Below are 12,116 nucleotides of genomic sequence, written 5' to 3' on the forward strand. Positions count from 1 at the left end.
CAGCCACAAGAGGATGCTTTACGCCTGTAGTTTCACAGCCTCGACTGGCTGCTCTGTAGGGCCCCTATGAATTGGAACCAACTTGATGACAGTGGGTTTGACTTGATCAGTTATTCTATGGATACGATGCATCTCCGATCATAAAGACTGCTTGTTATTCTGGAGGAAAAGGAAGATTTCCGCACCACCCAGACATTGATCACGCCAGCCTCACTGGTTTCGTTTAGCTTTATAGACACGTAAACTAACCCTCACCAATTAGTCTTCTTTGATTCCAGCAAACAAATCATGGTGTGTGTCCATAGGGGACTGGATAATGTTAACGCCATTTATAGGGTGAAGGATGCTCCCAGGAGTCATTCCACTGACGTTTTCCACTAATGGAAGTCCATGGATTCCTACAAATCTGGATCTCATGCTCTTATTCACTAATCCCTGAGGAAGAAGCATCAGAGAGACTTTCTTGGATCCAAATTCTACCCATCCTGACACCGAGTACATCTGTCCCCCGTCTCCTTTTGGTTTTGTTCTCCTAACACTTCTTTTCTCTGTCACCATTTGTGCCGCCGTGCTGATCTTCATCTTCCAGCTATTTCATAACCACAATTTTGAGAATGGTGCAAAACTGGTCAGCATTTCATTCCATTACACACAGGGTTGCTATCCATTAGAACCCACTGGCTGGCAGTGCACTAAAACCACGCCTGGCAAGTAACTATAGAAAAACAATCCCAGTCCGCCTGTCTTTAAACTCGCCAATTGTCTCCACCACTAGCTGGGTACGTATTATTTTGACAGCTTCTATCTTAAAATTTCATATAAAAAATGTTTTCGGGTTTTATCTCAAGGAGCCCTGATGGTGTAGGTGATTGCGTGCTGGCCTGCTAATGGCAAAGTCAGCCGTCTCCACCACCAGCTGCTCTGTGGGAGAAGATGGGGCTTTCTTTTCCACTGTGAGTCAGAGTTGGCGCAAAGGTCTCCAGTTTCGCTTGAGTTTCACAAGTTCCAGAAACGGAAGAGTGGTGTGTGCGATCTTTCCCTGTTGCATCCAAATATATTTTAATTCACTAGGCTTCCAATACATTTTTTTGGGGGGGTGTCATACAGCTTTTTTTTCCCCAGTTTTAAATTTATTTTTATTTTCATGGTAATCCTTTAATACTAGAATTGGCATTGTAATGATTTGATTATGATCAGTTTGTGGAATTATTAACTACACTTGGTTTCTTCTCACCTCATTAACTAGCAAAGTAGGCACTACCTGTTTTTTAAAATCATTTTATTGGGGGCTCATACAACTCATCACAATCCATCCATCCACCTTGTCACATTTGTGGCCATCATCATTTTCAAAACATTTTCTTTCTAATTGAGTCCTTGGTATCAGCTCTCTTTTCCCCCCACCCTCCTTCTCGAACCCCTGATAATTTATAAATCATTATTTTTTTCATGTCTTGCACCAGGGGTGTCACACTATAATTTGAGCATTGAGTGCTTCCAATGCTTTTTCAACTTGCTGAAACATTGCAACTGGGCAATGAATGTTCAAATGTGCTTACACATTGATGTATGTATGGATTGTGATAAGAGATGTAAGAGCCCCCAATAAAAGTATTTTTTTAAAAAAAGAAGTACAAAAAAACATTGCAACTGGTACTTCATCGATTCCTAGAGCCTTGTTTTTGGCTATTGCTGTGTCAGTCTGGGTAGACTAGAGAAACAAATCCATGGACACACATGTGTGTATAAGAAAGAGATTTATAGACAAGAGCAATTGAATATTGAGAAAACAATGGGCCTTTCTACTCATAAACAGTTACAGTCTTGGAAACTCAAAGGGGCAGCTTTACCCTGTGTTACAAGATTGCTATGAATGGGCATCAATTCTATGGTGGTGGGTACACACACTCCATATCTGACAATGTTTCAAAGCTATGCATCCATTTTTCAGCAGTTACTTCCTCTGAAGTGGGCAGCCAACTCCTTCTTCATGGTCTATTCTTAGTGTGAAAGCTCTGTTGAAACCTATACCCTTTGGGTGACCCTACTGCCATTTGAACTACGAGTGACAGAGCTTCCAGCATCACAGACAAGTGGTTGGGTTAGAGGTTTTAGTTTCTGTATTTTGGAATCCCTGGGCTTAGCTTCTGGATTTACTGTCTTTCTGGTGCTGAGGGGTTTAAAGTGCTGAGTTGCTAAGGAAAGTGGGCTGTTCAAGGTTTAAGCCCAGCCCCAGGTGGCTGAGTGGCTACTTTGGCTGCTAACCTTATAGTTTGAAACCACCAGGTGCTCAGCAGAAGAAAGAGGGGGCTTTCTACTCCCATAAAGGGTTAGAAACCCACAGGGGCTATGAATTGGAATGGACTCAGTGGCTGTGAGTTGTTTGGAGGGTTGGAGTGTCTCTGAGGGGGTGTGTGTTTGGGGGGGGTAGGGGGGGAGACATGGCAATCTGTTTCCCTAAGGATCTCACTCTCGGAAACCCTATGTCCTAGCCTAGCCCACTGCCATCTACTGGATTCTGACTTAGAGTGACCCTAACTAATGTTCTGGTGACTGTACAATCTTTACCAAAGCCCTATCTTTTCTCCCATGGAACATTTGCCGGTGGTATCACCCGCAGGCAAGTGCATTTTGACTATCAGGGTTTTTTGTTGGATGCTGTCAAATCAGTTCTGACTCCTAGTGACCCGATACTGCTGGTCCTGCATCGTCCTCCTCACAATTGTTAGGTTTGACTCCGTTATTGCAAATTCACCTCATTGAGGGTCTTCCTCTTTTTTTATTTTATTTTTTGATTACCCTCTCCTTTACCAAGACCGGAGCCCTGGTGGTGTAGTGGATAACTCTTTGGGCTGCTAACCTCAAGGTTAGCAGTTCAGGAACCACTAGCTGCTCCTCAGGTGAAAGACAGCTTTCTACTCTCGTAAAGAGTTACCACTGTCTTGGAAACTGACAGGGGCAGTTCTACCTTGTCCTATTGGGGTCACTATGAGTCAGAATAGACTCGAAGGCAGTGAGTTTGCTTATTGTTTTATTTTAATGCGGTTGAATCGATTCTAATTTAACCAGCCCATTCGATGTGTCATTCGTCCTCACACCCGTCCGTCACCGGGGCCCCAGCCGCCCTGCGGGAGTCTCACGGGTAACCGGCGAGAACAAGGCGGGGGAGGCGGCACCGGAGGAAGGACAAGGAAAAGGGGCGCCGAAGGGCTCGGGAGCCCCAGTCAAGGTAGAGGCCGCCCGGGGAAGGAACTCACGGCCCGACGCGACCTCGGACAGTCCCCGCGGCCACCGCCCACGCGCGCCGCACTTCCGGCGGCGCGCGCGCCAGGGCCCGCCCTCCGCGCAGGCATTGGACTCCGCGGCCGGAAGTGCCACCGAGACGCGCCCGCCTCCGGGCGCCTAGAGCGGCCCCGGAAAGCCCGGGGGATGCTCCGGGGGCCCGGCTGTCCTCGGCGGGACACTTCGCCGGCTCTGCCCCTTCGCTCGGGTGAGTCACCCGGAAACCATCCTGGGCTCGCGGTGGGACGGGCCCCTTCGGTCCGTTTCCCGGCGCGGCGGCGGCACCTGGCCCCAGTGACTGCAGTTCGCGTTCCTAGGGGCGATCGGAAGCCGGGGTGGGAGAGCCTGTCACCTGTCCCCGGTCCCCTGTCCCAGCGCCCCGCGGAAGGAGGGCCCTACCGTAGGACCCCGTGACTGTGCCCTAGGGTGAGCTGGCGCCCGGGTGGCGCGCCTCCTTCCTCGGGGGGCTCGTTATTACCCAAAAGGGAAGTGGGCGGAGGGCCGCGCCGGGCGAGGCCTCTGCAGGACCAGGCTCCGCGGGACCGCGAGTCCCCTTCCCGAAGGGTCACCGTTTAACAGTCAACCAAACGCACCGCCATCGAGTCGATTCCGACTCGTCGCGACTGTGGCTCACTGGGTGGACCTGCCCCCGTGGGTTTCCGAGGCGGGACTGTCACTCACGGTGCAAAGGGCTGCAGTAAAACCTGTTTGAATCGCAGATTTCCCTTCCGTTGGAGTTCTGTGATTGGTAAGCCCGTTTAGTAATTCAAAGTGAGCTGACAGGCTTGCTGAGCAAATCCTTAGGGGAGGCGGGGATGGGAGCCGCTTCGGGAAAAGAGAGGAGAGTAATCATAAGTTACGTGTTTATCGCCACAAATCCGAGCCATGAGTGTTTTAAAATTTCAGCTGTTTGGAACGTTCTGCAGAATTCTCTGCACCGTTAAATCTGACTCTCTAGGTCTCGAGGCGCCCTGGTGGCGTCTTGGTTAAGCGCTGGGTTCCTAACCGCCAAATCGGCACTAAGAAACCCGCCGCCTCTGCTAAAGAAAGATGAAGCTTTCTCTTGTAAACAGTGAACACTCAGAAACTCACAGGGGCAGTTCTACCCTGTTCTGTAGGATGGCAGTGTGTTGGAATCGACTGGATGGCAGTGAGTTTGATTTGGTTTTGGTGAGTCTTGATTTAAAAACACACACGTTTGATTGCTTGTTACTAATCCATGATGGTGAGTTAATTCCTCCTCATAACAACCCTAGTATTAGTAGAGTTCAAACCAACCAGAATACTAGATAGCAACCAAATTTTATTGGGTTACTAAATGTTTAAAACAGAATAATACATTAATTTTCTTTCCATTGTGTCGGGTCATTAACTTTTCTTTTTAGCTTGACTTAGCTACAGTGTATAACATAGTTAGCTAAGCCCTGAGGTGATCAAATGATGAGATATTTTAATTTATGCCAATCATTTTTCCCAATCTTGCCCTGCAGTGATGGTGAGTGCTCTCCAGAAATGTCGGTTCAAGAAGCAGCAGGATCACCAAGGGTCGAGTTTCATCCTATGGACACCCAGTCTGAGGGGCTGTCCCCAGAGCCTCAGGGCATGCAGGAAACCAACATGGAACAGGGACCCACTGTGGGTAAGGCTGGGAGGATGGAAGCCCAGAGGGGCTCCTGGGCCTGGTTATGAGAGAGGCCAAGACCGACAGTCAGAAGAAGGCCCCTAGAGGGTGGGCTGGAAGTGAGGAACAGGTTCGACTCATTAGGCTCCATTGTTAAGGGTCTGGGCTTCTCAATGAAGGACAGCCCATCCTTCTCCAATAAACAAGTGATCATCACTGTGCCCTGGCTGCTCTCCCTCAGGCAAGCTTCACTTCACCCCACTATCACACCCAGAATCATCTCTAAGATGTGCTCCTGTGAACACATCTCACTTTCCTCTCCAGCCTCATGGATTCAGGTCCGTCCCCTTCACTTAGAGCCTCATTTCTGGATGACCTGTGTGCTTTCCCACCCACCCTGCTGTCCAATTGCAGTGTTTGTGACTCACCTTGTTTTAGCCAGGCACACAACCACTTAGCACTGTGGTTAAGCACAATGCCTTTTATGAATGTGTAGTAGTAGTACATGCCATATGAGGTTACGGGCATATGTAAATCATTGTCTAAGTTGATTCTCTCATGTTCTTTCTCTTGTAAGAACTGTATCTTAGATCATGGCCAACTCCAGAGCCTAAAATAACGAGTGTTAGCAGTAGGTCTAATCATACAGTGGGACCCTGTCGGAATGCGGAAAGGGTTGTGGAGGTGAATGTCCCTTGTTCTTGGGGGCCTTATCTGCTGGGGTTGCTCATTCACAAGAGAAAGGCCTAATGAAATTCACAGAACGAAACATGGGCAAGACTCAGTAGTCCACTAAACCGTCATGGTCCTGAGGAAGTCACTGCAGGTCTGCACAATTTACTTTGTCAGTCCGCAAAGCAGGTATGGTACTTCCCCTCTGTTCGAGGAGCGTCCTCCCACGAGGTTAGAGTGAAATGTGAGCTTTGTTGATGAAATCCTGTCGGGCAGGTAGGTGCCGTTGTGTCAGTAGGTCATGCAAGGGCTAAGGAGGAACAGAGTGGAGATAGCTACCACCTGATGACGTGGCCACTGGTTGAACTAGGATACTGCCGGGAAGAAGAGTTCTGCTCATGCTCCCTGGGCTGGAGAGGCCTCTTTTGTAAGGGAGCCTCCGGGAAGGGCTGCTCTCACTGTTGGCTCCTTTCTCCTCCCTTAGCTCCACCTGTTCCCCAGGTGCCTGCTCTTCCCCACACGGGAAGCCCAGGAGACCAGGCAGCTGCACTCCTGACAGCCAGGTACCAGGTGAGCTGCTTTTCCTTAGGGACTACGGCTGCTGATGGAGAGCGGCCTTGTGTTCATTCCCTTTGTAAACTGTGCCTGAAAGTGGTTTCAGAGCAGGCCCCAGCTTGGGAATGCTCCTCTTTAGAGACCGGGACATCATACAAACTGCCTTCCCAAGCGTCTCCCCAAAACAACACAAGCACTGATGTTTCTTCCCTAAATCAGGTCTTTGCCCATGGTTTTGTGACGGGTGCCTACTCATTCTCAAAGGGTTATGGGATATATTCCCTAAGTCTGTCTTAAGTTCCCTGCCCGTCCCCACGTAACTGCACACTGGGCACACCCTCTCTGTCCTCTTCATCCTCCGGCCATGGTGTGATAGCGGGCTTATTCATAACCAAGAGCAGCCAGGATGTATTATTTCAGGAGTTTGTGACATTCGATGATGTGGCTGTGTACCTCACTCGAGAGGAATGGGGATGCCTGGACCCTGTTCAGAGAGATCTCTACAGAGAAGTGATGTTAGAGAATTATGGGAACGTGGTCTCATTGGGTAAGGATGCTCTTCCTTATTATTCCATTTACCTGTTAAGCGTTTCCGATTTCCTTGTTTTGGAGTGGGTGTGAGGCATCTGAGAAAGCCAAGAGAGTGTGTCTCCGCTTTCAGGACTTTAGAAGCTTCTGCTCCCCTCTCCTGAAAGTTATCTGGGAGCGGGAGAAGTCAGGTCCCTCTGGGGGCTGCAAGAAGAGACATTCTACTCTGTCTCCCCGTTAATTTGTCCTACCTGGGGAGCATCTGTTCCCTGTGAAAGGAGGGCCGCTTGCTTGTGCTTTGTCTACCTTTACACCTTCCCGGTCTCCTCCTCCTTTGTTGTTTTATTGGTGGGTTGTTGTTTTTTTTTAATAGGAGAGAGCGGAGGACCTCCAGCCCTCAACTAGACTCTTTCCTCCAGGGTCTCTCGGTGGTCCTATACCAGAGAATTTCCTAGTAGAACTGTGTGGGTTGTTGTTTTTTTTAAAGATAACAATTCTTCTGAGTTATCATTGACTGCTTAATCTTTCCCAAGCCCATCTTCAGGCAGGCAGAGTTTGACAGATTTCACTTAAAGGTGTGACTTCCTGTGAGTCTATTTCAAAGAAATCACCCAGACAGCACGGGAAGGAAGCCCACGTGAGGACTCCCGGGTAGTAGAAGGCTTAGTCACTGACCCCATACTAAGCTCCTCCAACCATGTGTCTCCTCTGTCATTTTTAATGGTGAAGTAGGCAGCTGAGAGCAGAGAAACATCCAGGGGGTGTTTTTGTGCCCCCTTGATGTAAGCCTTTCTCCTTTTTCTGTCTTTTTTGCCTGCTTCTGTTTCTAGTTTTTTCCTTTTGTTTATGTATCTATCCCCACCCCACCCCCCCACCCCCTGCGCTGGTGGCATTCAGGGCATTGCTTATCTGGATTAGCCTCAGGTTTCAGGAGGTCTTCTTATCCTTGGGGAGGCAACCTGTCCACCGGGAAGGTTCTTAGTGTGTGTCCCACTCCTGGCTCTTTGATCTTTGTAGGCATACTCCTCCGCCTTCCCACCACCCGGATACATAATGTGAATTCCTGCCCGGCCCTGAGTCATACCCAGGCAAGTGCTTTCTCTGGAGAAACACTTGCGGTCCTTTCAGCAGGAATCGCCAAGAGATGGCTCAAGTATTGACTTCCCATCGGTAGTGCTCGTCCCTGCTCGGAAACTCCTTTTCCACAATTGTAAGATATTAAACTTGCTTGCTGGAAGAGATGCTCCCCAGGATGCCACCACGATGTACACATGGCAGATCCTCAAATGACCTCTGAGAAATTGTGAATGTTAAAGAAGCTTCTGTTGCATCCCAAGGCACTTTGAACTCAATTTGTTTCAGACACCGTGGTTGGTGGCCATCTCCTGGTGTCTAGAGAAACGACCAAATTCAACTCCACCTCTGCAGTCACCATCTTTTCCCGTTATTTTAGAATGTGGGACATGCACGTCCGGCTGTGTGCCTTCCTTTCCTCCCCCACCCTTTTTATTTTTCTTGTAGCGTACACGGCCTGCCCTCGATAAGGCCTGGCTTGGCTGCCACCCCTGATTTCCCTCATGTTTTAACATTCTGGCCATCTCCTTTCTTTAAGTTCTCCGAGGTTGTCTCCCAGGTTCTGCCTTCCTTTGTCTCTGTGGTGCTTTACAGTGGGGCAGTGGTGTGACCTTCCCTGATCAAGTGTTCCTTAGCTCTGCCCTGCATGGGAGAGCAAAACGAATAAATTTTTTATTTCAGAGTCTATCAAATTGAATATATATTGAACACCTTTGTAAACTGTCAAATGGTATACAATTGTACACTACTGTAAATTTTACCTAATTACAGAATTTCCAACAGTTAACCTGTCTACTTTTTGGAGTAAAGAAATTCTTTAGCTGTTTAATGCAGTCTTCCAGGACACCATGTTATTAGACTGAACTATGTTCCCATTTCCTCCACCACCTGTGCACGTGCACACACCACTCATACCCACACACACATGCACACGCACATAATAAACTCTCATGTCCAAGAAATCCTTCTCCTCAATTGACCAAGTCAATAGCATCTCTCATTTTTACAGTCCTTGGGAAATCATCTTTGTGCATCTGGCACATTCGACCTGAAACTGCATGTTAGCCGCTTAAGGAATTGAGCATCAAGTTTGGCGTGGTCAATCAAGATTTTAAATGCTGTCCCGGAATTAGCCACTGCGCTCTCCGGTGGGTGCACATCTCCTTTTCCTTGGGGCTCGCTGTAGATGTTATTTGTCACATCTCAGAACTTTAGTCCTTTGGGTAAGCATTTCCATTATATAATAGTCAGTATACAGAGCAGAAAACTTAAATCAGAAAGCAAAGAAGGTCAAAAGTCATCGTTTTCATCACCGGGTTTTAAAAGAAGCATATCTGATTGATGATGAGCAAGTATTACTAGTCCTTCCTGAAAGGAAGGTCCCGAGTTTGTGCTGGGCATGGGCTCTGAGGGCTTGAGTTGAGCGCTCACTGCTGCTGTCCTGTGGGGCAGAGTAGAACTGCCCCATAACCTTCCAACACTGCACTTCTTGTTTTAATTGGGGGTTCTTAAAGCTCTTTTTTTTTTCTTGTGCTCTTTTTTTTTCTTTTTTCTTACAGCTCTTATCACGATCCATACATATGTCCATTGTGTCAAACACATCTGTACATATGTTGTCATCATCTTTTTCAAAACATTTTCTTTCTACTTGAGCCCTTGGTATCAGCTCCTCATTTTTTATTTTTCCTCCCTTTCCCACCCCTCCCCCATGTCCCCTTGACAATTTTTTTCTTCCATGTCTTACACCAAATGTTGTCTCCTTTCACCCACTTTTCTGCTGTCCGTCTCCCTGGGAGGGGAGCCATAAGTCGATTATTATGGTCGGGTCCCCCTCTCTCCCCCTCTCCCCTGCCCTTCCCCCCTACCCAGGCCTTACTTGTTCCAGAAGCAGACTGCCACATCTTTTTCCCTGCAGGGCGGTCGGTGGGTTCAAACTGTAGTCCTTTCGGTCCGCAGCTGAGTACTTAAACCCTGAGTTACCAGGGCCCCTTGTGTGGCATAAGTGCCCTATTAGATGATGATATACAGTTATCAAAATTCTAGGTCGTGATAAGTGAGTTGATAAATAATTAATGTTTGGTACATATTCCTTGCTACATGAAGTTGATGTCATTGTAGGACAGTTCTAGCTATAGCTATAGCAATTTACGACTTACTGAGAAACCAATTATATGCTATACATGTCTCATTTAGTCCTTATCCTAACCCTGTCCCAATTGCCACTGAGTCGATTCCAACTCACGGTGACCCTACAAGACAGTGGAGAACTGCTCCGTAGGGTTACGGAGGCTGTAAATCTTTACGGCTGTAGAGAGCCTCAGTGTCTCCTGCTGCTGAGTTCAAACCTCAGACCTTGCAGCTAAGTGCTCCGTGAGCAGCCACTCTGTCACCAGGACTCCTGTCACCCTGCAGCTAGGATTGGGACCCACATGTGATGGAGAAGTCGATGCCCCTCCCCGCCCCGCACCCCCCACCCACACTTTTTTCCACTTCACTATGTTGTGCTTGTTGGGCTGTTAGTCTAAGCATGGATGGTATTAAAACTATGGGTTTTCATGGGTTGTCTGTACTCTGAGGAGGCGTCCCCAGGTGGTACAAATGGCTAACTCTTAGCTACTGACCAAAAGGTTGGAAGTTCTAGTCCACCATGAGGCTCCTCGGAAGAAAGATCTGAAACGTCAGCAGCATTGAGTCAGCCATTGAAAGCCCTGTGGAACACAGTTCGGTTCCAGCACACATCTGTCAGCTTGGCACTCTGATACAGGAACAATTCCACACCGCCATGGTGTTTGGAGGAATAGGTATGAGGTTATATAGTCTGGGACCCCAAAAGACATGCATTCAAGAAGAAGTAAAACAGTCTGACTGTAAATTCCAATATGCTCTTTACAAATCAAAGATGCTTGTGTTGTTTATGAAGGACCAGGAAGAAAGGCATGGCGTGTCTTGTGGCTAAAATCCTAGCATGACTCTGGTACAAGTAAGCAGCCAAGTAATGGGTCTGGCGCGGTAAGAGGTACTTTTTAAATGTTAACTTTTAAAGAACAAACTGGCAGTGCTGTTGTTAAGCATTGGACTGCAATCCACAAGGTTGGTGGTTCAAACCCATTGACTGCTCCACAGGAGAAAAATGAGACTACCTACTCCCCTAAAGATTTAGTTAACCTATGTAGGGTCACTGAGTCAGAGTCAACTCAAGGGCAATGGTTTTGGATTTGGCTTAAATTAAGTTAAAAGTAAGTCTAATTAGAAAATCACCAATGTTTAAAGCAAGTCACTTTAAATAGGAAAACTGTCTATCAAGTGTATATTGCTAAAACATTTGAGTTTTCAGTTAAATTTTGGGAAAAGGTATCCAGGCCAATGGCAAGCTTCCTGCTACTTAATGCTTTCTGAGCCAGGTCATGCGGTGGATTGCAAAGAATGTAGGATGTAGCATCAGACTTGTATCCACTTACCAGCTGGGATACATTGGCAAGTTATTTCACCTGCCACTCCTTTTCTGCATCTATACAACATGAGAAACAAAGCTCACCTCCCTGGGTTGTGCTGAAGATTAGATTGTAGGAGGGAGCCGAACTCAGGGTCATCACTTAAATGTTGGGTGCAGGTCTGCAAGGTCTAGGAGCTGTAAGCCGATATCAGGAGCGTGTCTGAAGTGCTTCTGGAAACTGGGATTTCTTCTAATGGAATATTGCATAGCCTGTCACCAGGGCTTTGGACTTTTACTATAAAGAGGTTTTCATTTCTCCGACATGACATGCATCTCTCCTAGGCAGAAATTCTACCTTTTCAAATCTCTTAGATCCTGGCTCTTCCGGTATTGTTATAATCACCTTTTTCTCCTGCTTTTTAAACATACATATATCAACCTTTTCTTCCATTGTCACTATGCTGGTCTCTGCTCCACTCTTTCTGTGGATGTTCAGGGAAGCAATTGATTTCATTCACCACCATTACTTGTGACTCGGCAAGTATTTAAAAACCACGTTCCGAATTAAGACTGTTGGAGTCCTGGCTTTACCAGTCCCCACGCCCTTGAACAAATTACATTTGTAACATGGGTACAACCATAGGTTCTGTGCTGTAAGGCTAGCTGAACTTTAAATGAGTAAAATCTTTGAAGCATGGTGTTTGGCACCTATCCAAGTGTTCAGTAAGCCTTACCTTAATAGTTTGCTGGTATTCATGATTCATTCAAGAGACTTTACATCTAAATCTCAGACCTGTTGTCACTTCTAAGCTGCAGTCTTGTATCCCTAATTGCCAGCTAGGCAGTTTCTCTTACACCTTCCTATAGCACCACTGACACAAGTCTACACTCTTACCCACCCCATACCCCACAGGAAGAAGACATTTTGTTGTGGTTGTGTGTATGTGTTTC

At 47.3% G+C, this 12,116-nt stretch overlaps 1 protein-coding gene across 1 annotated transcript; it reads left to right on the plus strand.

Moving 5' to 3' along the window:
• The first annotated feature begins 4,423 nt into the window (after positions 1-4,423).
• ZNF655 (zinc finger protein 655) lies at positions 4,424-8,519 on the plus strand. The gene is made up of 5 exons (XM_045283763.1): positions 4,424-4,452; positions 4,773-4,921; positions 6,060-6,145; positions 6,551-6,677; positions 7,676-8,519. The coding sequence occupies exons 1-5, from the start codon at positions 4,427-4,429 to the stop codon at positions 7,816-7,818; spliced, it is 531 nt and encodes a 176-aa protein (XP_045139698.1). The 5' UTR covers positions 4,424-4,426; the 3' UTR covers positions 7,819-8,519.
• Positions 8,520-12,116: the final 3,597 nt, after the last annotated feature.

Source organism: Echinops telfairi, unplaced genomic scaffold, assembly GCF_000313985.2.
Source record: "Echinops telfairi isolate 266 unplaced genomic scaffold, ASM31398v2 ScPeMD7_5;HRSCAF=22, whole genome shotgun sequence".
Lineage (NCBI taxonomy): Eukaryota > Metazoa > Chordata > Mammalia > Afrosoricida > Tenrecidae > Echinops > Echinops telfairi.